We start from the raw sequence: 27,049 nt of genomic DNA, 5'->3' as shown, positions 1-27,049 counted from the left end.
TAACTGGAAAAGCCAATCAAGCCCCTGAGCAGCTTCCAGGCCCAGAGGTTGCTGGGGTCACAGCAGAATATAGCTGCACTACGGGCAAACAAGCTATTATGGGGGACAAGCTACAGTACGTTTCCTGTGCTCACGATTCCAACTGGATTGTGACAAAAGACAAACAAGTAACAATAAGTTATGTAACAATATAAATATTCCAGGACAATAGGAGAGGTGACTCGAGGCAGTCAATTAGTAATTGCCAACTGGATTGCACATACAATAATTACCAAAGAAATTCAGAGGAGGGTGATCCAAGCTAGGTCAATCAGGGCAGGTGTTTATGGAGAGGACAGAGTTCAATATGGGTCCTGAAGGATAAGGAGGGTGAGGGCCAGCAAGAGATTTACTGGCAAAAATTCAATGTAAGAAAGCAAAACACAACAAAAGCCTGGAACTCCAGGTGAGAGGCTGAGAGTCCTCCGTGTGGGCCCAAGTTCGTATTTTGGAGGGCTGCTTTGTCCCGAGTCCCAATGGCTATGCCTACCTTCCAAAACAGGGCTGGTTTGTCATAGAATCACATTCTCCTCAGTTTCATTAAGATCATACTTCAGCCTGCTTCCTGGATACTCAGGTAACCTCTAAAGTCAGTCCCTCAAAGCGAGAGGATTCTCTGGCCTCTACGGAGACACTATCTAGCTTCTAGCATGGGACAGACATAGTGGCATTTAGCAGATGTTAGATGTTGATGGATGGATGGATGGATGATGGATGGATGGATGGATGAAGTGCCTTCTACGTCCCAAACACTTTGCTAGGTGCATACAATAAAAAAAGACAGTTTCTGCCTTCAAGATATTCACAGACACCAAAGACTGAAACACAGAGGCTTTGTAAGGAAAGAAGTCATTGTCAGTATCACTAATCCAATTGTCAGATTTTTTTTTTCCACTCAGATATTTGATTCTTTCCAAAATCTTAGAAAACCGTATCTCCAAAAAAACTTAAATTTGTCAACTTTCCCCCCATCTCTACAGCAACTAACCCAGTTCAAGTGATCATTTCTCACCTGTATTACTAGATATGTCTTTAACTTCTACCTTGCCCCTTTATACTCCACTAGAGGCCCAGTGCACAAATTTGTGCATGGGTGGGGGGGCCCCCGCCAGCCCGCTGATTGGGGCTGGGCTTGTGGAGGGGAGGAGGAGATGGCGGGAGGTTGGCCCACCAGCCCGCCCCCAAATGGGGGGGGGGCGATTGGGGGCCAGCAGCCTGGGGGTGGGGCCATGGGTGGTTGGCTGGCTGGCCTTGCCCCTGATCAGAGTGGGGGGCCCACTGGGGACAGGGCCGGCTGGGGGGAGGGGCCGCAGGAGGTTGGCCAGCCTGCAGCACTCCCCTCCCACCCTGATAGGGCCAGTTTGCTGGCCTTAGTGGGCATCATAGCGACCAGTTGTTCTGGTCATCATGGCATTCTGTTCACTGGCCTTTTATATATAAAGATTCTATCTTCAGAGCCAGAGTGACCATTTAAAAATACAGACTGGATCATATCACTGCCCTGCTTAAAACTTTACAATGGCTTCCCATTGTACTTAAAATAAATCCAAACACCTACTTAACTCAGGACCTGTAACATTCTGCTTGATCAGACCCTGTGCCTATGCCCTCTGCCTACCTCACACCACATTTCCAACACTGTGTTCAGGCCATTTTGGCTTTCTTTCTGTTCCTGTCCACACCCACACATTCCTGCCTCAGGACCTTTGCTTTTGCTGCTCTTTGACTGAAATGCTCTTCCTCTAAATCTTAGCATGAATAATCCCTTATTCAGATCTCAGCTCAACTGTCATCTCCTTTGTGACCATCTTAACTAAACCTGCCACCCTTGCGGAAATATATAGAATGTACTACCTTTCATGTAAGAAAGGTGGGCAAATATATATATGCCCTCATACATCCTGGAAGGATATCAAATAAACTAATAAATATCGATGGGGAGATTAGGTAGATAGGACAGGGATGCAAGTGTTCGCACTATACACCATTTTAAAAATAATTTAAAAAAATTGATTTGGGAGAGAGGAGGGGAGAGAGAGAGGAGGGAAGGAGAAAAACAATGATTTGTTGTTCCACTTATTTATGCATTCATTGGTTGATTCTTGTATGCAACCCGCAACCTTGGCTTATTGGACAATGCTTTAACAAACTGAGCTACCCAGCCAGGGCCCTGTAGACCTTTTGTTACTGTTTTGATTTCTGAACCATGTGAATGTTACCTATTCGAAAAATAAAGAAACATGATGTAGGAAAATCAGCATCCCTAGCAGGGGCCTCCTACCCTGGGAAATGTGGCTGGTCACTGGGCATCACGGGGTCTGCCTCGCCAGAAGGTAAACCCTGAAGGTTGGGGAGTGGCTTCTGATAGACTCACCACTGCCAGCGACCTCTCCACGTGTGTCTCAACTCAGATGATAGAGCCAGACACAGACAAGGCCCTGCCTCGCGGGGAGGGAACTGACACACCCATGACCTCTCGACACCATCAGGATAGCTTGCTCCACAGCAGCCGACCTGCTTCCAATAGCAGTGGGCTGCCAAGGCCTGGCAGCCAGGGAGAGGGGCAGGGCGAGCTGCCACCGGAGTAGAGGCTGACTCATGCAGCTCCGGCTCTGTGCTCCGCTGGTGGTTGGAAACTGGAGGAAGAATAAGCTCCGAGGATGAAGGCGAGGGGGTGCAGTGAGCTGTATAAGCAGTGCGGGGGAAGGGCCATGAGGCCTCACTGACAAGTGTCCTGGCTTGGACAATGGGATTACCCCAGCTAGCCAGCGGTGGGGGAGGGTTAACTGGTATTTACAGAGTTCAGGCAGAAAGGACCATGCAGGAGGATGTCCCAGGAATACAACTGTTAAGAACTCATCTCACTCATTATACTTGCCTGCTCATCATGAACTTCTCCTCATACTTGCCCCAGGAAGATACAACTGACTCTGGTCTGGCAAGGCTGGTAGAGAAATGACCTACTGAAGATGGCAGCTTTCATATCAAATGCAGAGGACATGGCTGCATCAAAAATTGGTTTTTCCAATAAATCCCAGGAAGAAAATAGGTCAGTACACACAGTTCCCCACTTCCCATTTGTTCAACAGTAGGCGGGGCCTGCAGGGACCTGGCTGATTACCCAAAACACTACACCATCAAAATGCAGAGAACTTATCAGGAGAGTCCAGAGGTTTAATCACGGGTTGGAAGACAGAACCTTGTGAGAGCCCCTGCAGAGGAAAGGAAGTTCTCAAGCCACTGTCAAAAGACAAAAACAAAAAACTGACCATTTTACGGCAGAAAAATCTCAGAGTGCCCTTGGGAGAAAATCGGAAGCACTGGACTTCTGGGCATCCACCTCCAGACAGACTCCGGAGCCCTGTCCCTCTTGTATGGCCATTGCTCTTCTGCCCAAACCTCTGTTCTGTGTATGTGTGAAGGGGAAGCAGGGTACTGGGGAGACACAGCACAGTGCCTCTCTCTCTTGGTCCCATTACCTATGAATACTTTCCACAAGCTCCACTGCCATCTCTTGCCTCACTACACCTGCCAGCAGACCGACTCACCTGGACTGGCTCCTCCAAGACTCCACTGCAAATAGGACAGATAAGATCTTCGTCAACATCCCCCTGGAAGCGGGTTACATCATACCCCATGTCTCATCACTGAAACCCAGGCCCTGGAAGGAACCAGAGGAAAAAGAGGCCAGTTCAGAAGAAGCCTACAAACAAGTGCCAACTTGAACTCATTGCTAAGATCCGTTCATTTGTCCAACAATTATTATTTTTTAAAAATATATTTTTATTTATTTCAGAGAGGAAGGGAGAGGGAGAGAGAATCATTGATCGGCTGCCTCCTGCATGCCCCCTGGGTTTCAAGCCTGCAACCCAGGCATGTGCCCTTGACTGGAATTGAACCTGGGACCCTTCAGTCTGCAGGCCAATGCTTTATCCACTGAACCAAACAAGCTAGGGCCAACAATTATTTATTGAGGGCCTACTATGTGCCAGTGATTTGGGGTGAGTGGGGAGTAGACTCAAGAAATTTAACTCTAATGGGATATTACACAGCATACATTTAAAATATGAAGTGAGCCTGACTGGTGTGGCTCTGTGGTTGAGCGTAGACCTATGAACCAGGAGGTCACGGTTTGATTCCTGGTCAGGGCACATGACCAGGTTGCGGGCTCAATTCTCAGTGCGGGGCATGCAGGAGACAGCCGATTGGTGATTCTCTCTCATCATTGATGTTTTTATCTCTCTCTTTCCCTCGCCCTTTCTCTCTCAAATCAATAAAAAAAATTTAAGTGATAAATGCTTTGATAGAGTAAGGCACTGTAAGATTATAAGGGCAAGAGATGTAGATACCTAAGCCAGGCTTAAGGGAGAGGGTGATTTTGAGAAGTTTTCTAGGACTAGGTGTCACCACCAGGACAAACAAGAGTTAGGTAGGTGAGGGGATGGGGGCAGGATGGGCATTAGCGTTTTAGCCACTTTCAAAGGCCCAGAAGTAAGAGGGCATATGATGGGTTCAGGGAACTCTAGTGGTTTGGAGAATGGCTGACCTGAAGGGTGCCAGAGTAGTAGTGTCTAGATCAGCCGTGGGCAAACTACGGCCTGCGGGCCGCATCCAGCTCGTTTGAAATGAACTAAAAAAAAAAAAAAAAGACCATACCCTTTTATGTAATGATGTTTACTTTGAATTTATATTAGTTCACACAAACACTCCATCCATGCTTTTGTTCCGGCCCTCCGGTCCAGTTTAAGAACCCATTGTGGCCCTCGAGTCAAAAAGTTTGCCCACCCCTGGTCTAGATAGAAGGCTGGAGGTGAGCAAGGGTCAGGCCCTTATGTAAAGCGTTGGGACTTCATCCTGAGGCTATGGGAAGCCACGGAAAGACTGAAAAGGAATGACCGGATAAAAGTTCCTTTTTAGAATCACTCTGTCGACACAGGTGGGATTGGAGACAGGAAGGCCATGTAGGCAGGACAGAGATGATGAGAGTCTGAACTTAGGTGGTGGCAGTGGGAGTAAAGAAGGATGGAGATTCAAGAGAGCAAGTGCTCAAAGAGCAGTGCGGCTGTCATGCCTCCTCTTAGGGCTCCTAGGGGTCACACCCAAAGAGGTCATGAACGGTGACTGGTTCTCCAGTGTAGGTAGCCAACTGGATACAAGACAGCCAATCCACAGACCCACCATCAACTGTGATGTCTTGGCAAAGATAAGCTGAGAGATCAGATTGTTCTCAGAAATTCAGAATCAAGCTGTCCAATTTTTTAAAATATATTTTTATTGAAAGAGAGAAAGGGAGAGGATAGAGAGATAGAAACATTGATGAGAGAGGAACATCATCAATCGAGGCAGCAACCTGGGCTTGTGTCCTGACCAGGAATTGAACCAGCAATCTCTTGGTTCTGGGTCGATGCTCAACTGCTGAGCCACACCGGCCAGGCATGCTGTTCATTTTTTAAAAGGGAAGGGGAGGGATGAATCCAAAGAGGCCTTGCTAGGTCAAGTACAAGCTAAAATACAGCACTGGATTGAGTCAGAACTGAGATGTGCCAGTTCTACTACTCATTCATTACCTGTGTGACCTTGGGCAGACCACATAAACTTCTGAAGCCTAAGTAGTTTTTCATAAATAAATAAAATGTATATACTAAATAGAAGTGACTCTCACAGAGTTGCCCTTAAAGAGATAATGCATATTAAACATTTAGCAAAGTGCCTGCTGGCACACAGTAGGTACTCAACACATGATAACAGCCATTATTTATGTATGCATCTAATTTCTACTACGTGAAAAAATTCCTTAAGAGCAGAAACTCATATTCTGCATTCAATGTAGCACCAAGCACAGTTCCTCACAAATTAATAAAATGTTTGGTATATTTCAATGTTACCTTTAACTGGGAAGTTCCCAGCAACCAGGGTGTAGTGGACTTCTATTTTACCTACAGAACATTTTATTTTCCAGTTTTGCTTTGGGAATCATACCCTAGTTTCCAGTGGACATGTGAACCATCCCAGGACAGAGAACTAGGGGACTCTGGGGCCTCTCCCGAAGCTCTGCAAGGAAGCTCCTTGCCCTGGGATTGCACAGCTGGTGGGATGTACAACTCAGAGCGGTTGGCAACCATCTCTGCCACGAATGAGGACAGCCTGCTTATAGAGTAAAGCCAATAAGAAAGTAAAGCTGAGATCGAATTCAGAGATTATTTAGATGCTGGATTCAGCCATGTGTAAAGCCACAATCAGCTTTTTCTTTCTTTTGATTAATTAAATCTTTATTGTTCAGATTATTACATTTGTTCCTCTTCCCCCCCCCCCCATAACTCCCCTCCACCCAGTTCCCACCCCACCCTCCTCCCTCACTCCCCACCCACTGTCCTCATCCATAGGTGCACAATTTTTGTCCAGTCTCTTCCCGCATCCCCCTCACCCCTTGCCCCCCCAAAAATAGCCAGTCCATTCCCTTTCTATACCCCTGATTCTATTATAGTCACCAGTTCATTCTGTTCATGAGATTATTCACTTGATTTTCAGATTCACTTGTTGATAGATGTGTATTTGTTGTTCATAATTTGTATCTTTACCTTCTTCTTCTTCCTCTTCTTAAAGGATACCTTTCAGCATTTCATATAATACTGGTTTCGTGGTGGTGAACTCTTTTAGCTTTTTCTTATCTGTGAAGCTCTTTATCTGACCTTCAATTCTGAATGATAGCTTTGCTGGATAAAGTAATCTTGGTTGTAGGTTCTTGGCATTCATCACTTTGAGTATTTCTTCCCACTCCCTTCTGGCCTGCAAAGTTTCTGTTGAGAAATCAGCTGACAGTCGAATGGGTACTCCCTTTTAGGTAACTGGCTTTCTTTCTCTTGCTGCTTTTAAGATTCTCTCTCTGTCTTTTGCTCTTGGCATTTTAATTATGATGTGTCTTGGTGTGGTCCTCTTTGGATTCCTTTTGTTTGGGGTTCTCTGCGCTTCCTGGACTTGTAAGTCTATTTCTTTCACCAGGTAGGGGAAGTTTTCTGTCATTATTTCTTCAAATAGGTTTTCAATATCTTGCTCTCTTCTTTTGGCACCCCTATAATTCGGATGTTGGTACACTTGAAGCTGTCCCAGAGGCTCCTTACACTATCTTCGTATTTTTGGATTGTTTTTTCATTTTGCTTTTCCGGTTGGGTGTTTTTTGCTTCTTTGTATTTCAAATCGTTGACTTGATTCTTGCAATCCTCTAGTCTGCTGTTGGGAGTCTGTATAATATTCTTTATTTCAGTCAGTGTATGCTTAATTTCTAGTTGGTCCTTTATCACAACCTCAAGGGTCTCATTAGATTTCTTGTAGATCTCATTGAGTTTATCGGCAGTTTCTAGAAAATTCTTGAAAAACCTTAAAAGTGTGGTTTTGAACTCTATATCCAGTAGTTTGCTTTCCTCCATTTCTGTCATTTGTGTCCTTTTTTTTTTTGTCTCCGCATTTTTTATGCTTCCGTGTGTTGATAAAGTGGTTTTCTGTGTTGAGTGTCCTCTAGGGCCCAGTGGTTCAGCCTCCCCAATTACCTGAGGAGGACACTCTTGGTACACCCCCTTGTGGTCTTTGTGCACAGTCTTGTTGTAGTTAAGCCTTGACTGTTGTAGGTATCACTGAGAAGAATTGACCTCCGGGCCAATTGGCTGTGAGATTCAGCTGTATCTGCAGTGGGAGAACTTCTGTGCTGGAGAAACCCTTCTGGGGCAAGACTTGCTTCAATGGGGCTTTGCTGCTCACTGAGTCTGCCCCCTGAGTGTGTCTTTTATGGTTCCACAGAGCTGCAAACTGGATGGTCCCACTCTGACCTCTGGGTTTCCTGGCTCCTGGATCTCTAGGGAGGTGCTAATCTGGCCTTTGCCTGAAGCTGTCCAGCAAAAGCCTCCCTGCAGGGCTTGAGCGGGGCGGGTCCCAGGGGATCAACAGGGTGGGGCTAGCAGTTATGGCGTCTCCGCTTCTCAGTATCCTGGAAATCCCTGCCAGCCCCTCCGAGAGAAAGCTGCCCTCGAGTTCCGACCAATGCCAGACAGTCCCGCTTCTCCTGTATGAGTCTGGGTCCCTAGAGACTCGCCCAGAACTGCAGCTCAGAGCCTGAGACTCCCTCCCGATTGAAAATGACAACCGCGCCCTCAGCCGCCAGCCGGCTCTGCATGCACCTCCGCACCTTAGTATTTTACTTCCACACTGCGCCTCCTCTGAGTCTCGGTGTGCTTTTCTCTTTCCTTCTAGTTGTGGAATTTTCACTCAGCCAGCCTTCCTGTGGTTCTGGATGATGTCCGTTCTGTCCTTTAGTTGTATTTTTGAAGTGGTTGTTCGAGGCAGCAAACTCTGGTGTTTACCTATGCCGCCATCTTGGTTTCTCTCTCACTTATTTTTCTTGATCCATTTTAGATAGGAACAATGATACCCCCTGATACTGCTACCAGTACAGACCTCCATGACTACCATTTCTCTCTATACTCATTCCTCCATCTCTAATCCTTAAAGTTCAGGGCCTTGGGCTTACTAATAATCCATCTGAAATTATCACTGTCAACCACCTAGGCCTGGCTATTTGAAGTGGAAGCCAGACTGCAGCGGTTCAAAGTGAACAAGAGGTGAGGCAGAGACAGGAACGGAAGATAACTCATAAAAAAGCTTGATTTCAAAGAAAGGGAAAGAGAGAACTCGCTAGAGCAGTGGTTCTCAACCTGTGGGTAGAGACCCCTTTGGGGGTCAAACAACCCTTTCACAGGGGTCACATAAGACCATCGGAAAACACATATATAATTACATATTGTTTCTGTAATTAATCACTATGCTTTATGTTCAATTTGTAACAATGAAAATACATCCTGCATATCAGATATTTACATTACGATTCATAACAGTAGCAAAATTACAGTTATGAAGTAGCAATGAAAATAATTTTATGGCTGGGGGTCACCACAACATGAGGAACTGTATTAAAGGGTTGCGGCATTAGGAAGGTTGAGAACCACTGCGCTAGAGGAAGACAGGTTGAGGAAGTGGGTTGTGTTGGGGTGTTTTTCTATTTTTTTTTTCATCTTCAACTGAGGACATGTTTTTATTGATTTTAGAGAGAGAGGAAGGGGCGGAGGGAGGGAGGGAGACTAATGTGAAGAGAGAAACACTGGTTGGAACCTACACCCTAGGTTTGTGCCCTGATTGGAATCAAACCTGCAACATTTTGGTATATGGGATGCTGCTCCAACCAACTGAGTCACCTAGCCAGGCCAGGGAATGTTTTCCTTGCAATAAGAGGCTTGAGCATGTTTATATATTGAGAGGAAGATAACTACAATAGAGAATCTGGTCACTGAGGTAGTGGTAAGTGGGGAGGTGATCTGGATTATGTTAAATAAAAAGAGGGACACCTTTAAAGCAGGAAGGAAGGAAGATGGTACAAAAAGAGACCCAGATAGGTTTTATTTTTATTTATTTATTTAAAAAATATTTTTATTGATTTCAAAAAGGAAGGGAGAGGGAGATAGAAACATCAATGATGAGAGAGAATCATTAATCGGCTGCCTCTTGCATGGCCCCTACTAGGAATCAAGCCCAAAGCCCCAGCATGTGCCCTTGACCAGAATCAAACCTGGAACCCTTCAGTCTGCAGGCCAAAACCAGCTAGGGCAAGATAGGTTTAAAAATATCGCCGTGACCGGTTTGGCTCAGTGGATAGAGCGTCGGCCTGAGGACTGAAAGGTCCCAGGTTCGATTCCGGTCAGGGGCATGTGCCTGGGTTGCGGGTACATACCCAGTGGGGGGTGTGCAGGAGGCAGCTGATCGATGTTTCTCTCTCATCGATGTTTCTAACTCTCTATCTCTCTCCCTTCCTCTCTGTAAAAAATTAATAATAATAAAAAAATATCATACCAGGCCCGGCCAGTGTGGCTCAGTTGGTTGAGCATCATCCCATGCAACAAGAAATCCTCAGTTCGATTCCTCGATTCCTGGTCAGGGCACATGCCCAGGTTAGGGGTTCAATCCCCAGAGGGGGTGTGCAGGAGGCAGCTGATCAATGTTTCTCTCTCACTGATATTTCTATCTCCCTCCTTCTTCTCTAAAATCAATATAAAAAAACATATTTAAAAAATCATACCACCCTAACCGGTTTGGCTTAGTGGATAGATTGTCGGCATGCAGACTGAAGGGTCCCAGGTTCGATTCTGGTCAAGGGCACATGCCTAGGTTGTAGGCTCAATCCCCAGTGGGGGGCCTGCAGGAGGCAGGCAATCAATGATTCTCTCTCATCATTGATGTTTCTATCTCTCTCTCTCCCTCTCCCTTCCTCTCTGAAATCAATAAAAAATATATTTTAAAAAATCATACCAATAAACTTTTAAAAATCAAATAATTACTTATTCATTTTAATGAACAATAAAGGTATAGCTAAGTGATTATGGTAATATGAGTCCATTTGATGGAATAATGTATCTATTTTAAATGATATTTCTGGGGAATATGCTATAACATGATATAATAATAGATGAAAAAGTAGGACACAAAATTGAGCACATACCTGTTTAAAAACATATCATGCCCTAGACAGGTTGATCAGTGGTTAGAACATCGGCCCTCAAACTAAACGGTTTCAGGTTCGACTATGATCAAGGGCACATACCTCGGTTGCAGGTTCAATCCCTGGCCCTGGTCGGGGAGCATGTGGGAGGCAACCAACCGATGTCTCTCTCTCACACTGATGTTTCTCTCTGTGTGTCTCTCCCCCTCCTTTCCACTCTCTCTAAAAATCAACGGAAAAAATATCCTCCAAAAAAAACCCCAATAAAACTCTCCTGCCCTAACCGGTTTGGATCAGTGGATAGAGCGTCAGCCTGCGGACTGAAAGGTCCCAGGTTCAATTCCGGTCAAGGGCATGTACCTTGGTTGCGGGCACATCCCCAGTAGGAGATGTGCAGGAGGCAGCTGATAGAGGTTTCTCTTTCATTGGTGTTTCTAACTCTCTATCCCTCTCCCTTCCTCTCTGTTAAAAATCAATAAAATATGTATATATTTTTAAATCTTAAAAAAAACTCCCCCCTAAAACATCATATATTTATAAATAATCCACACATAAAAAGAGACCAGAAGGAAATATCAAAATGTTAACAGTGGTTTATTTGGATATAGAACTAAGGATAATGTTTTTCTTCTATTTTTTTTAAAATTTATCGATTTTTTTTAGAAAGAGAGAAACACTGATTTGTTGTTCCACTTATTTATAGATTCATTGGTTGTTTCTTGTATGTGCCCTGACCAGAAATCTTAGCATATAGGGATGTTGCTCTAACCAACTGACCCACCCAGTCAGGGCCTCTTCTATTTTTTTTTTTTTAATTGATTTTAGAGAGAGAGGTCCCCTCAAAAGCATATACCTTTTCCCTCTTCCAGGAACTTGGCCTAAGGAAATAATTACACAAGGGTATAAAAACCATACACCAGGTTGTTTATCTCTAAGCATTGCTTATAATGGCAAAAAAACCCAACACAAATATCCAGAATGAGATACCATGTAGCATTAATGGCTTAGCTATATTTGCTTCTTATTCCTAATTTACTTGCTATATTTATGATTTATATACTAAATAAATTAACATTTATGCATGTCATATATGCTATAGTGCCATTTTTGTTAAAGCCCGGCTGGTGCTGCTCAGTGGTTAAGCATTGACATATGAACCAGGAGGTTACGGTTCAATTCCCAGTCGGGGCACATGCCCAGGTTGTGGGCTCCATCCCCAGTGGGGAGCGTGTAGGAGGCAGCTGATCAATGATTCTCTCTCATCATTGATGTTTCTGTCTCTCCCTTCCTTCTCTGAAATCAATTTCAAACACACACACACACACACACACACACGTTGTTAATCCTTGCTGAGGATATTTTTCCACTGATTTTTAGGAAGAATGGAAGAGAGGGAAAGACAAAGAGAAACATCAATGTGAGAAAAATACATTGATTGGTTGCCTCCTGCACAAGCCCTGACCGGGGCCCAGGCCAGGGAGGAGCCTGCAACCAAGGTAAGTGCCCTTGACTGAAATCGAACCCAGGACCCTTTAGTCCACAGGCTAACGCTCTATCTACTGAGCCAAACTGGCTAGGGCAATATATATATTTTTATAAGTATGTTTGTAGGAGGACTGGAAGAAATTAATTAAAGACATATATGCATAGCCCATGGATACAGAATAATAATGTGCTGAAGACCTAGGGGTGGGGCTGGATGGAGGGGGCGCAAAATGGGAGAAAATGGGGGACATCTGTAATAGTGTCAACAATAAAAAAAGTATGTTTATATTTATGTGTATACACATTTAGCATACTAATATTGGAGAACATCTAGGACAGCCGTGGGCAAACTATGGCCCACAGGCTGGATCCGGCCCGTTTGAAATGAATAAAACTATTGAAAAAAAAGACCATACCCTTTTATGTAATGATGTTTACTTTGAATTTATATTAGTTCACACAAACACTCCATCCATGCTTTTGTTCCGGCCCTCCGGTCCAGTTTAAGAACCCATTGTGGCCCTCGAGTCAAAAAGTTTGCCCACCCCTGATCTAGGACATATATTAGAGAAACTGTCTCTAAATGTAGACTTTTAATACTTTGAAGTTCATTCATAGTTTTGATTTGTTTCTCCTTTTCCAACAATGATCATGTTTTGCTTATACAATTAAATAATAAAGTCAACATTTATTGAGCAATATTACATGCTAAGCTCTATTCTAAGCATTTTTTTAAAAATATGGACTGCTGCACGAATTTTCCTGTTATCCTTATGCAGGGGCCATGCTAATCTTCTCTGTATCGTTCCAATTTTAGTATATGTGCTTACGAAGCAAGCAGTAAGCATTTCTTATATATTAATTCATCTAATTCGTACAATTATATGAGTTACTCTATGAGGTAAAGACTATCATTACCCATATTTTACACATGAATAACAGATGCACAACACAAAGGTTAAAAGACTTGTTTAGTCCTGGCCAGTGTGGCTCAGTTGATTGGGCGTTGTCCCATGCCAAGAGGCTGTGATTCCCAGAGGGCACAGGCACGTGACCAAGTTGCCAGCTTGGTACCTGGTGAGGGGCATGTAGGAGGTATCCAATGGAGGTTTTGCTTTCTTTTTTGTTTTTTAAATATGTTTTTATTGCTTTTTTATAGAGAGAGGAAGGAAGAGAGAGAGAGAGAGAGAGAAACATCCACCAGCTGCCTCCTACGTGCCCCACCCTGGGGATCAAGCCTGCAACCCCAGCATGTGCCCTGACCGGGAAATGAACCAGTGACCTCTTGGTGCATGGGACAATGCTCAACCAACTGAGCCACGCTAGCCTAGCCGCTGTTTCGCTTTCACATCAATGTTTCTTTCTCCCTCTCCTTCCTTTCTTTCTGGAAATCAATGGAAAATCTTAAACAAAAAACACACAAAAAAACTTGCCCTAACTGGTTTGGCTCAGTGGATAAAGCGTCGTCGGCCCGAGGACTGAAGGGTCCTGAGTTCAATTCTGATCAAGGGCACATACCTTGGTTGCGGACTCAATCCCCAGTAGGGGGCATGCAGGAGGTAGCTGATGGATGTTTCTCTCTCATCGATGTTTCTAGCTCTCTATTCCTCTTCCTCCCTCTCTGTAAAATCAATAGAATATATTAAAAAAAACAAAAACAACTTGTCCAAAATCATACAGTTAGCAAGTGGTTCAGCCAGATTCAAACCTAGGCAGACTGGCTCTAGAGCCCAAGCTTTTAACCACTTTGCTGATCTGCCTCTCAAACTGAAAAATGCAAGTTGCAAAAACAGTATGTCTACTTTGACCCCATTTTTACAAAAACAATTTTAAAAAGAAAAATAAATATATGTAGTGTACGTATTACACATGCTGAGATTATACTTTCAATCTAGATTATATATTTCTGCAAGGTTTAATTTTTTAAAAAAATCTGTTATCCTTAGAGCGAGGGGTAAAAATTAAAATGACATTACCTTTGCTATGTAGAAAATTGGCCTAGAGATTGTACTGTGCTTCACTGAACTTTTCATTTTAAATCAATACTGATAATATTGTCTTAAGGAGGAATATAAATTCTAAAAACCTATCTTAATGGGGCCTCAGGAGATCCCATATCCCCAAAATAAACAGCGGAGAACTTGCCTCGGTTGGTGCAGAGATGGCCAGAGGGTGTGGGAAGCCACCGGCCAGGGTGAGGGGCTGCAAGGTTCTCACCATAAAGTCAGGGTTTACAGAACTACAGAGATGCTGGGCACTGTTCTTTCTAAATCAAACACACTCCCCCCCCCGCCCCCCCGCCCCCCCCCCCGCCGTTCTTCCCCCCGACCCCCGTTATCTGCATATTCACCCGTTTTATCTACCCTCCTATAAATGCATTCTCTCAGTGGTACAGCCTCAATCGTTAAGGGGCCATTTAGATTTCCAATATGATTAGGGTATTCCCTATTTATCATCTATGGGAAACAGATGTTGACATGGATCTATACAACCTTGGAAGCCAGCTCCTTGCCCTGCCCCAAGGCCAGTGATGGCGAACCTATGACACACGTGTCAGAGGTGACACGCGAACTCATTTTTTTGGTTGCTTTTTCTTTGTTAAATGGCATTTAAATATGTAAAATAAATATCAAAAATATAAGTCTTTGTTTTACTATGGTTGCAAATATCAAAAAATTTCTATATGTGACACGGCACCAGAGTTAAGTTAGGGTTTTTCAAAATGCTGACACACCGAGCTCAAAAGGTTCGCCATCACTGCCCTAGGCTGACAGTCAAGCTGATAGCTGCGATGCCGTGACTATTCCTTCTACTCTTTGGGACTCGAAACACAGCTGTGGCATCTCCAAGGGGCAGGATATCACCTCCAGGCGGATGCCTCACAAGAACTCACTGCTCCCCAAAACCGGTTTGGCTCAGTGGATGGAGCGTCGGCCTGCGGACTGAAAGGTCCCAGGTTCGATTCCAGTCAAGGGCATGTACCTGGGTTGTGGGCACATCCCCTGTGGGGGATGTGCAGGAGGCGGCTGATCGATGTTTCTCTCTCATCGATGTTTCTGACTCTCTATCTCTCTCCCTTCCTCTCTGTAAAAAATCAATAAAATATATTAAAAAAAAAAAAAAAAAAAAAAAGAACTCACTGCTCTCTGCCCTGGGGGCAGGAGTCTTAATAAAACTGAAACCATAGCGTCCTCAAGAGTCACAGCCAGGGGGACCCTTTCCCCCTCCCCATTGTGGGAGTCCATTCTGTGGGACTCTTTCCTTCTCCCCACGTGTGAGTCTGTACTCGTTCTTCAATAAATCTCCACCTTTGCTATAAAAAAGAGTCACAGCCAGTAACCACAGCCATGGGAAGCAGTTTCCTCGATACTCTCCTGGAGCTGTGGAATAGGAAAAGGTTTCACTGAACTTGGAGAGCTGAACTTAAGTAGCGCTGAGGTGTCCCTTCAGGACTGTAGTTCTCCCAGCCTCCCTGATTTGAACATCCTAAACCCAAACTGAAAACTGCATTCCTGCCCTAGCCAGTTTGGCTCAGCGGAAAGAGTGTTGGACTGAAGGTTCCATTCCAGTCAAGGGCATGTACCTCAGCTGCAGGCTCAATCAATCCCTGGCCCTGGTCGGAGTGTGTGTGGGAGGCTACCAATCAATGTGTCTCTCTCACATCGATGTTTCTCTCTCTCGCCCCTCCCTTTCACTCTCTCTTAAAATCAATGGAAAAATATCCTCAGGTGAGGATTAACAGCCCCAATTACAAACAAAACTGCATTTCCCATCTGCTATCCTGCAGGCAAGAACCAAACCAGGTTAATTGTGCTACTTTCCTTCCTCACTGTTACATGAGGTATCTCTCTCTCTCTCCCTCTCTCTCTCTTCCTAGTCAGCATTAATAATAAAAATACAAGAGACCCCTTCCTATACCCTTTTAACTTATTGCGGCAGTTGTTTTCTCTGGTCTACCCCCAGAGAGAGCTAGGAATTCAAGAAAGTTTGTTCCTAAAGAAACTTGAACATTTATCCTCCCTTATTCAGGGTTTCTTGAACCCATGTACAGGTATGCAAACCATGCACATTCACACACACACACATCCACACTCTCACTCAAGAGAAACATTACATAAGACACATTAGTATTTGAGGGTGACTGGGCACGCTGTCACCAATTCTTGGCAAAAGCATAAGGGTAAAAGCCAGGTATGTGTGCTATAGGCTTCCTTCTGCTGATTTTTCTCTCTGCCCTGAATACAACAGATGTGCAGAGGGCTGAGGAGCCTCCAGCCCCAATTACTATAAACAACCAGACACACAAGGAAAAGGCCCCTTAAGCAGAAGCAACCCAGACTGGCAGAGAAGAGGCTGAAGCCTGGAATGGGACTCTACGTCAAGGCTCTTTACCTTCCAAGTGTTGGGGGACAGGCTCCCTGTTCACAAGGCTCCAACCCCCTGACGCCTCCACTCAGTGCCACTCAGGAGACGCTCCCAGTAGCCCATCTTGTTGGCTATTCTCCAACTGAATCTTCCTTCTCAGTGATAAGCTCCATCACCAAGGGGATGGATGTGATGTCACAATCGGGAGCACTCTATTAACAGAAACAAGGAAGAAAAAGGTGAGTCAGGGGAACGACCTCCACTTGGCAGTAAGACTGGACAGACTTGGATCTGGTGGTTGAGTGCGGAGTGTGAGACAACTCTATTAAGGTTTCTGTGCTAAACATGTAGGACTCCCCTCTAAGGAGCAAGATCATTAGCTAAGGAATCACATGCATGGTCTAAGTCTAAGAGATTCAAACATACCTGAGAGGGGGAAAGAAAGGGACGAGAAGAAAGGAAGAAAAGGGGAGAAATGTGAAGTAGACAGATTCTTTTTGTTTGTTTGTTTGTTAATCCTCACCCGAGGATATTTTTTCCATTGATTTTTTTAAAAAAATATATTTTATTGACCTTTTACAGAGAGGAAGGGAGAGAGATAGAGAGCTAGAAACATCGATGAGAGAGAAACATCGATCAGCCGCCTCCTGCACATCTCCCACTGGGGATGTGCCCGCAACCCAGGTACATGCCCTTGACCGGAATCGAACCTGGGACCTTTCAGTCCACAGGCCGACGCTCTATCCACTGAGCCAAACCGGTTTCGGCTCCATTGATTTTTAAAAAATGATTTCAGAGAGAGGCAGGGAGAGGGAAATATCAATGATGAAAATCATTGATCAGTTGCTTCCTGCACGTCCCCTAATGGCATCGAATCCAAAACCCTGGCATGTGCCCTGACTGGAAATCAAACTGTGACCTCCTGGCTCACGGGTCAATGCCCAACCACTGAGCAACAGCGGCCGTCTCCATTGATTTTTAGAGAGTGGGAGGAGGGGGAGAGAAAGAGAAATATCAATGTGTGAGTGGAAATAGAACCTGTGATCCTTAGGTGTGAAGGTTGACGCTCTAACCACTGAGCACGCCAGCCAGGGCAACAAAGGATTCTTTTATTTTGTGTACACAACTACCAGTAATGTCAATAATTCTAACTTTGTGGCTACATAATGCCTAGATCCATGATACCTTACATGCACAGCATAATACTTTCATGTTTCCAAAGTGCTTTCACATAAATTATTTCATGTAAAAAGGATTCTGGTCTATCCTCCAGTTGGAAAATACTACTTCATAAGATAAAGATACTCATGAATGTTAGTACAGATGCATTTCAACTTCCCAAGCAAGAATGTACTCCTGAGGGGACCAGGCTTTTTAAAAACAGAGAGGCAGTGAATTGGGAAATTATTCCAGGGTGGGCAACTGGGAAGACTAGCGTAGCAGTATGGTTAGGCTGACCAGACACCTGCTGCTAAAAGGATGGAACCAAGGAGAGGAGACCAGGTTTCAGATGAACGAGGCTGAGCTATTCAACACTTTGCAGGAGAATAGCAACCATTCAAACTACTTTCCTCACCATCAAGAGATTAAGGGCTGTGTTAAAAAGGAATAGGAGGAGGATTTCTATACATAAAAATGGGGCCATTTCATCTTCTAAGTCTGGTACACATGCTCATCAGTTTTTATGCTCAGAGATAAAGGTGAAATGTCAGACCACACTTTCTCTCCCCTGTGGTCGGGGGTGGGGTACGTTGACAACACGCCTGCCACCCACAATACAGAGGGTGTAATGCTCTTCCCTTTTGACAATACCTTATTTCCCACGGCCTGGCACATGCCCCTGTACCTCGCGAAATGCTTCCAGGAACCCGTGTGGATGGCTCTGCTCCGTCTTCTAGCGACAAGGTCCCGTCTCAGAAACCAAACAGTTGCCCATGCTGGGAGAATCAGTCCTACTTTGACTCTCCCTTGGCCAGAACAAAACAGCATTTTTCAACTGAGAGGAGAGCCAGGAGTCAGGAGACAGAGGTTCTGGTCCCAGCTTTGCCAACTGAATGACTTTTAGCAAGCCATGCCACCCTTCTGTCCAGTAGGGAAAGTGATCCCCTGCCTCATCTCCCTCACATGAAACGGCAAATGACATAATGCATGTGAAAGCATACGAAACACGGCTCTGCTCAGGTAAGGCATCGGTGGTAACCGCGCAAACTAAGCTTAGAGCGCGGAGGGCCAGGGAGGAGACGCCTGGCAGGCGCCTGTCCCTTCTTCTCAGTGACTGGAAACCAGGCCCGGCCACCAAGGCAGCTGGACGCACAGGGCAGTAACAGGATTGCATCACTCGGATTCCCTACCACCAGTCAACTCCATTCCTACTGGGAGAAGACGATCCGCCAGGAAGCTGAACGCTCGCTTCTCGCCCTAGTGTCGATTCTAAAACCACCTGTACAGGGAGGGATGAGCCTCTCCCATCACGGCCGGCCTCCGAGAGCGTGGCCCGGTGGCCACATGAACAGCCACACTTGCTATTCGGTGGAACGAAGTCCTTTCTGAACGGGGACGATGTCTTTCGGCCGCTCGGGCCCAACACCCCCCCAACCCGCTGCCCCCCCCCCCACCCCCGGCTTCCTGCTCCTTCTGCACTCCCCCCTCCCCACGCCTCAATTTCCCCCGCGTCCCGCGCTGGGGACGGCTTTCCGGTGTGTGAAGCCCGAGAAGAGGGCTTGGCCAAAAACCCCGGGCAGGGATGTAAGGAATGTGAGATTCCTTCATGAAGGAGGGGGAGAGGGGAGGGGGGGAGGAATGAAGGAGGAAGACAAGGCTGCCAAAGACAAGGCGCGGGAGACGAGCCAAGCTATGGCGCTTCGAGGGCGGGGGTTCAGGTTCCGCCGCCCCGGCCCTGGCTGGCCCCCAGAACGCTCTCTTCTCCTCCCGGCCCGTCAATCACGGCCCATTTAAACACCACGTTGTTCCCCCCGACCCCCTCCTCCCCGCCCTCCAGCCCGCCCAGGCCCCCTCCCTCCCGCACTCCTCCAGGCTCCACTAGCCTCCCCAGCCATCCACCCTCCTGCGCCCCTTTCTCACCCCGCGACTCCTCCCCACGGCTGCTCCCTGCCTCCATTTTCCATCTTTACTCCCATCCCTTACCCTGACCTCCAACATCTCCAACCCGGGCCCCGATGCCCCTGGGACATCGCCCCCTCCCTTCCCACACCCTCTGAGGAGCCCGCGCAGGCGCAGTACGCACCGCCCTGGAAGCGGTCGGACTCTCCGTACCCCAGCCCGGCGGGAGCTGAGGCCGCCGCGGCCACGGGACAGCCCCGGTGCCGAGTCCCAGCCTTTCCTGGGAGGGGAAGGGGAAGGGAAGGAGAGGGAGGAAGGTTCCGACCACTCGCCGCTGGCTGAGACGGCCCTCGGCCCCGCCCACCGCTGCTACGCCACCCGGCGGAAGCGCGTCACCAAGCCCCGCCCCTCTGCTTTAACTCAAACGGAGACTCGAAGCTACGAGCGGCCAACGAAGAGGAAGGAAGGCTCGCCAGGCCTGGGCTCCAGACCGGAAGTCTTTACAGTCCCTGCGAGGACTGGATGGCCATTGGGGAGGGGAATGCTATGTACTTCCCAGGGGGACCATCAGGGGCGGTCCCGAGGCCGGCGGCGCTGAAAAGCGAGACTTCGCTCGGGAGGGGGGCGCGTGTCCCGTGTCCCGTGTCCGAAAGCCCTGGCCTCGAGTTGGCTGGCCTGCGGTGCGCGCTGCCATCCGCCGGGCACCCCCCCCCTCCCCCCCCGGTTTCCAGAGCCGGGATCGGCCTCCCAGAGGCTGCCGACTCTGTGACTCATAGTCATGGGAGTAGATCCTGTGTCCACAGGGCGAGCAGGGGGTGGGGGTGGGGGAGTGTCTGACCGCAGAGCTTTGATCTAGGATGTCCAACGGGTTGCCAGCCTCTCGCCCGGCCGCACTCCTGCCACATCCACGTCGGCTCTCTGAGCACGAGTAGAATTTCCTGAAACACCTCAGGGGAGAGAAGGGAGATTAAATGCCCCTCTCCCTGGGTTGTGGTTTGATTTCCTTAGGACACAACACCAAGGTCGGGAGAGAATCCGCTCCGAGAAAAGTCAAGGCGGAGCCTAAAGCCAAGAAAGTAAGGGGTTAATGAAGCAAGCGACGGCGTTACAATTACATGCACTCTTAGGCTGATCTGATATTGAACAGTATTTGTTATGAATGTTCGCTAAGCAAATGGTAATGCACGTATGTGCCTTTGTAATTGGTTTATTTTTAAAATTCTTTTTTTTTTTGAGAAACATCCATTTGTTCCACTTATTTATGCATTCATGGGTTGCTTCTTGTGTGTGCCCTGACTTGGGCTTGAGCTGGCATCCTTGGCTTGTCCATCAATGCCCTAACCAACTGAGATACCTAGCCACAACTCTATGTCATCGGTTTACACACATTACTGAGCTAACTACGTTTTGTTGATTATCTAATAAGTCCCAAAGGAAACTAAAGGTTTGGGCCTCCTCTTTGCAGTCACTGGGGACCCTGAGGTGAGTGAGATGGCATTAGGAACAAGTGCCTTTCAAACTGTGAGAGAACCTAATGCAAAATGTGCTCTCTTCCCGAGGTCCCATTTCTTTCCAGGTGGTGCATCTACCTGTTGTCTGTGGTGTGAATGCCACTTTTCCCAAGACCCTGACCAAGTCCATTAAAAAGGAAGGACCCCAAGTCAAGATTAAAGATGAGAGCTAAAGCAGTGGGAGAAAAGGAGGAAACTGCCTGCCATGTGCTAGGCACTGCCTTTTTTTTTTTTTTTTAAATAACCATTATTCAGTACTTGTTTTTTTTAAATATATTTTATTGATTTTTTACAGAGAGGAAGGGAGAGGAATAGAGAGTTAGAAACATCAATGAGAGAGAAACATCGATTAGCTGCCTCCCGCACACCTCCTACCGGGGATGTGCCCGCAACCAAGGTACATGCCCTTGACCGGAATCCAAACTGGGACCCTTCAGTCCGCAGGCCGATGCTCTATTCACTGAGCCACACCGGTTAGGGCTAGGCACTGCTTTTTATATAATTTCCGTTTGCTCTTCTGCAAAATAGAGTTGCATATTTAATAATTGTCAGAAAAAGAAGTGAAGCGCTGAGTCAGGTTTCAATCTTTTGTCCGCTGCATTCCACAACCCTACCTCCTTTTTCCACCGTGTCACGTCTAGGAGAGAAACAAAACCTTAGCCCCTAAACGTAGTCTGCCGGTCAAGGAAAACTGGAACCCGGGGAGCCCCCTGGTGGCCTATTTTTCTCCCGGCGGAGCCCGTCCGTTCCCAGGCTCCTTTAATACCTGGAATACGCCCCCTTCCCGGCGCGTGAATCTCGAGTCCCGATTGGCTGGGCGGGGGCCAGTGGCGGGGCGTGGGGCGCGCCAGAGCGGCGCTCATTGGTCGGAGCAGGCCAGGGGACACTTCCGGGAATGCCCGCGCTCCCGCGTTCCATTGAGCTGCATCCGGCGGCCGCGGGGGCCGGTGGCTCCCCCTGCGGGCGGCTCAGCAGCATACACCGCCGTCTGCCTGGGTGGGTGGTGGGGGAGGGGAGGGACCGAGCCCCGAGTGGTGCGGGTGCGGGTTCGGGAAGGTTTAGAAACTAAGATTCTATTCCCTGGCCCTGCACCGGCTTCCCTCACCTCCTCTCCGTCGGTTCCCACACCTCGGGGCTTGAGACTGAAAGAGCATCCCGGGAAGGGGCATTCCAGTCCCCAAGCCGCCTATTCAGAGATCCCCCCCAAACCTGATCTTGAAGTTGGAGGCCCCCGGGAAAGTTCATTTCTAACCTTTCAGAAGAGCGAGAGGGTTTGAGGCTGCCTGACCCCAGGCGAGTGTGGTAGGTGGACCTTGGGCAGTGGAGCATGGGGGCGAAGGCTCCGGGCGATGAGCCTTCATCCCCTTTTCCTCCTTCCAGTGGGGTTCCGAGGCTCAGGCAGCATGACGACGGAGACCTTCGTGAAGGATATCAAGCCCGGGCTCAAGAATCTGAACCTCATCTTCATTGTGCTGGAGACAGGTGGCTATGCTGGGGCCGGGGACCCCCTGTGGGGCTTCTCAGGGTTGGGGGGCAGAAAGGGAAGAACATCACCTCCGTTCTTAATTTGCTCCCGGCGTGGCAGGGTGCACCCCAAAACATGGCTCACGCCCAGTCGCTCTCCTAGACCCCAGCCCAGGGAGTTGCCCTGAAATGTAGGGTACATGCAACTCTTGCCAGATCCAAGCCTCCAGTGTCTCAGGGGCCTCTTCCCGCTCAGCACCCTCGCCACGGCGCCGGCTCCTCCACTCCCCACCCCCTCCCCAGCCTGCCCCAGAGATTTAGCTTTGCCCTGTTTGTACTTTTCCCTCACCCCCACCAATATGTCAGTATATCTAGATCTCATCCTTCTGACCACTCCCCACTCTGTTTATCTGTTCCCTCCAGGCCGAGTGACCAAGACAAAGGACGGTCACGAAGTTCGGACCTGCAAAGTGGCAGACAAAACGGGCAGCATCAATATCTCCGTCTGGGACGACGTGGGCAACCTGATCCAGCCTGGGGACATTATCCGGCTCACCAAAGGGTAAGCCAGCTGGTGCCTGCTGGCTATCCCAGGGCAGTAGCAGTCAAGGGGGGCGGGTTTAACCGTCCCTGTAAGTCTTCTGAGTAGTCTGAACCCTGCGTTTTGTGCCCCCACAGGTACGCTTCAGTGTTCAAAGGTTGTCTGACATTGTACACTGGTCGTGGGGGCGATCTTCAGAAGATTGGAGAGTAAGTGCTCTTGGGTTTGGGGATGTAGAAGCAGCAGGCCAAGAGGGGAAATTTAAGGTTTGCAAGAAGGCAGCATGAGGGTGTGCAGTCCATGTCCTATACTGGGGGCCTCTAGCACTGGCCCAGAGGATGGGTCTGAAGCTTTGGCCACTTTCTCTCCTTGCAGATTCTGTATGGTTTATTCTGAGGTTCCTAACTTCAGTGAGCCAAACCCAGAGTACAGTGCCCAGCAAGCACCCAACAAGACGGTGAGTCCCATGGCCATGATGTGGGGGCGGGCAGGGCAGGCGGAGAAGCATGGTAGGAAGAAAGGTCTGAGTTTAATTTGTACCTTCAGGTGCAGAACGACAGCAGCCCTGCAGCTCCCCAGCCTACCACTGGACCCCCTGCTGTTTCTCCAGGTAAACCTGTTTCCTTCCATACACGGGTCCACCTAGTTCCCCTACTCTCCCCAGCCTGGAGAGGTGACCAGCCTTATCCCTTTCCCAAATCTCTCTTCTCTGTATACTCCCCCTCCCCCCTTGCACCCAATTCTTCTCCCAGTTCTTTTGCAAATCCCTGTGGTGAAAAGATCTGGTTGGGGACCTGCTTCTCTGACTGGTAGAGCTCTTGGCACCCTGTTGCCACTACCACTCAAAGGCAAACATGAGAACAGTTTGTCCACAAAGACGGTCCTCCTTCATTCTAGCTTGTCTTTCTCCGCTTCTCTTTTGGCAGAACCTGCCCTTTTCTCTTGCTCGTTTTGATTTGTTACCCAGTTCTAATGCACCGAATTTCTTGTATGACTCATCACAGAGCGCACTCTGCACAGCTTTTGAAACCAATGGCCCCGCTGCCCCTCTCGGCCTTGGCATGATGATTCTTCCCTCTCATGTACTTCAAGCCCCTGCTTTTTGGTCTCTTGAGGAATTGGGACCTTACTGCTCGTCCTCAGCGTTTAATTAGCATCATCCCCAAACACACAAGCACACCTCCTTCGTCTGGTGGTGGTCTCTCCTCAGGAACCTGGTTTTTACTGCTCTTCTCTCCTCTGGATCAGCTCTCAGCGGGCCCCCCTGCTCCCTGAGTGTGTGGCTCTCTCTTGCCTCCGGTCCAGGCCTTAGGTTTCTCCCTGTGACACTGGCTTCAGGCTGCCTCAGCCCTTCCCCAGTTTGTGTCTGCATCCCCCGTTACCATGGTTTTTCAGAATTGTTTGTGTCAGAACCACCAGGAGTCATGTGTTTTTTTAGAAACACTATGAAATAGCAACATTTAATTCCACCACAAAAATTAATATTGGGGGGGGGGGGGGAGGTTAACATCCATGTTTTTAACTGAAAATATGACTATTACATATTTCCAGGTCTCCATTTTAGTGATGGTACATTTAAGCCCGTTTACCCTGGTATTCTTGGCCAGATGTTTATCCACTTTGTCCTCTGCCAGTAGATACAAAAGGCTTAAAAAACACATCTGGCATTAAAACTTACCTTTGACTTTCTATACACTCTCCACATTCCAAATTTTTTCTGTGAATTGAGGAAAGGGCGTTATTTTTTCAGTTCTGGCTGCAGATATCTTAGTCTGGTAGAGTAGGGTTCAACAGGAATGTGGTCTGAGAAGCACTAGCCTATAACTTCTACCCCATTAGCGTTCACAGTGCCCTAGTACGTGAGAGGCAGACATCTGCCTTCATTTAACAAACTTTTATAGATAAGGGATGCCAAGGAATAAATAAAACAGCACCTGCCTTTAGGAGCTTGTAGTCTATGAAGGAGATGGCTGCCAGAGTGGCTCAGTGGTTGAGCATCAACCTATGAACCAGGAGATCACGGTTCAATTCCCAGTCAGGGCACATGCCTGGGTTGTGAGCTCAATCCCCAGTAGGGGGCATGCAGGAGGCAACCAATCAATGATTCTCTCTCACCACTGATGTTTCTATCTCTCTCTTCCTCTTCCTTCTTCTCTGAAATCAATAAAAATATATTTTGAGCCCTAACTGGTTTGGCTCAGTGGATAGAGCAGGGGTCCTCAAACTTTTAAAACAGGGGGCCAGTTCACTGTCCCTCAGACCATTGGAGGGCCAGACTATAGTTTAAAAAAATTATGAACAAATTCCTATGCACACTGCACATATCTTATTTTGAAGTAAAAAAACAAAACGGGAACAAATACAATATTTGTATTTGCATGTGGCCCGTGGGCCGTAGTTTGAGGACCCCCTGGGATAGAGCGTCGGCCTGTGGACTGAAGGGTCCCAGGTTCGATTCCGGTCAAGGGCATGTACCTTGGTTGCGGACACATCCCCAGTAGGAGGTGTGCAGGAGGCAGCTGATCAATGTTTCTAACTCTCTATCCCTCTCCTTCCGCTCTGTGAAAAATCAATAAAATGTATTTAAAAATATATATATATATATATGTTTTGAAAAAAAAGATAGTCACACAGACGATGATTATAATACACCATGAGTGCAAGAACAGTGATATGCACAGCTGTGGGAGCACCAGGGAGTCATCTCACACACCTGCTGTAATCACACATTTAAAATGTGTGTGCGCGCACACACACACACACACACACACACACACGTTATTTATTAGTGAAGAGGGGTGGGGTGAGAGAATGTGTAATAATTTTTTTCCTTATTCTCATCTGTATTTTCCAAAATGCACATGTGTCATTGTGATACACACCAGGCCTTTTTAACACACACACACACACACACACACACACACACACACAAATGAAAGTTTATTTAGAAAGTTACAGTGGTAGAAGTGAGCTGTAGAAGAAAAGAGCTGAAGAAACAAGTTACAGAAGCAAAGAAGGGCCTTGGAGCTTAGTAAAGGACACTCGATAAGAAGATTCAAAGAAGATTCGATTGGGTGGCTCTGTGGGAAAGAGGGTTTATTGTGTTGTGTTTTTTTCCTTAAAGATCCTTCCTATAACACAGAAACTTCAGGCCCTTCCCCTTCCCATGCTTTTCCAGTTTCACAGTCACTTTTGGTACAGGGGCATTTTGTCAGAGGTCCTTGAGCCTAGAACTAAATAGCTAATTCTAGGTCGGACTCCCAATGATACAAAATGAATCAAAGAGAAAAACACCATACTAGAGTTCATGTAGCAACTTCTAAACTGACAGAGTCTTTCCTGGGGCTCCATTCATACAACCCACATTCTTTGCACTTGGTCCAGTTGCCATTCATGTGCAGCTGTGCTGATGAAATACCGTGCGGTTCTCTGGGGGATGGGAGGACGCCCTGGGGACGCACCCTCTCCCACCTTAGTTCTTTAATTTCTGTGTTTCTTCCCCTTCTCCCACAACTAGCCTCTGAGAGCCAGAACGGGAATGGACTGAGTGCCCCCCCAGGTCCTGGCGGTGGCCCGCACCCCCCTCACGCTCCTTCCCACCCGCCCAGCACCCGGATCACCCGAAGCCAACCCAACCACACACCTGCCGGCCCTCCTGGCCCCTCCAACAACCCTGTCAGTAACGGCAAAGAAACCCGGAGAAGCAGCAAGAGATAGCAAGACATTCTTCCTCCCTCCCCACCGCTGACCATACCCCAAGTGTCTGCTAGAGAACACAGCCTCTCCTGGGCTGCTGGCTTGGGGGTGGGAAGGGATAGGTAGCAATATTTTAGCCACTAAACTTCACTAAAGGGGTGGTGAGAAGCGGCCTTATCCACCCTACACCCATACTCACCCCTTCCCCCAGCTGAAGCTGCCTGTGCCCTGGGATTAGGGCCCCTGCCTGCCCTCCTTCCTCTTCAGAAATGCGTTACGGTCTGTTTCTTGTACGTGTGTGATGTGGAAATCTAATTGAATCCCTTCTTCCCAATAAATGTTACTACTCTG

General features: G+C 47.4%; 2 protein-coding genes across 8 annotated transcripts in view; one reads left to right on the top strand and one right to left on the bottom strand.

The window, feature by feature from the left end:
• RNF41 (ring finger protein 41) overlaps positions 1 to 19,859 on the bottom strand; it is a 24,935-nt gene extending 5,076 nt beyond the window's left edge. The window contains exons 1-3 of one of the 4 annotated variants that reach the window (XM_081084398.1): positions 19,671 to 19,859; positions 16,454 to 16,638; positions 3,588 to 3,700 (exon numbers count right to left, since the gene is read on the bottom strand). In XM_081084398.1, coding sequence (XP_080940524.1) covers positions 3,588 to 3,677 — 90 coding nt within the window. In that variant the 5' untranslated portion in view covers positions 3,678 to 3,700; positions 16,454 to 16,638; positions 19,671 to 19,859. Of the gene's footprint in view, positions 1 to 3,587; positions 3,701 to 16,453; positions 16,639 to 18,272; positions 18,963 to 19,670 lie in introns of those variants that run through there. The other 3 variants (XM_081084400.1, XM_081084399.1, XM_081084401.1) reach the window with 3 other exon arrangements.
• Positions 19,780 to 27,049, top strand: NABP2 (nucleic acid binding protein 2). 4 transcript variants are annotated; one of them, XM_081084409.1, is made up of 7 exons: positions 19,780 to 20,562; positions 22,378 to 22,479; positions 22,885 to 23,023; positions 23,140 to 23,211; positions 23,378 to 23,459; positions 23,549 to 23,612; positions 26,520 to 27,049. In XM_081084409.1, coding segments are annotated over exons 1-7 (660 nt in total). In that variant the 5' UTR covers positions 19,780 to 20,561; the 3' UTR covers positions 26,720 to 27,049. The 4 variants fall into 4 exon arrangements, with proteins under 4 accessions (XP_080940535.1, XP_080940536.1, XP_080940534.1 ...); XM_081084410.1 differs by lacking the exon at positions 19,780 to 20,562 and adding an exon at positions 21,909 to 21,993; XM_081084408.1 differs by lacking the exon at positions 19,780 to 20,562 and adding an exon at positions 21,993 to 22,299.

This window comes from Myotis nattereri, assembly GCF_964212035.1.
Source record: "Myotis nattereri genome assembly, chromosome: 2".
NCBI lineage: Eukaryota > Metazoa > Chordata > Mammalia > Chiroptera > Vespertilionidae > Myotis > Myotis nattereri.
This window is presented reverse-complemented; position numbering and strand designations above follow the sequence as displayed.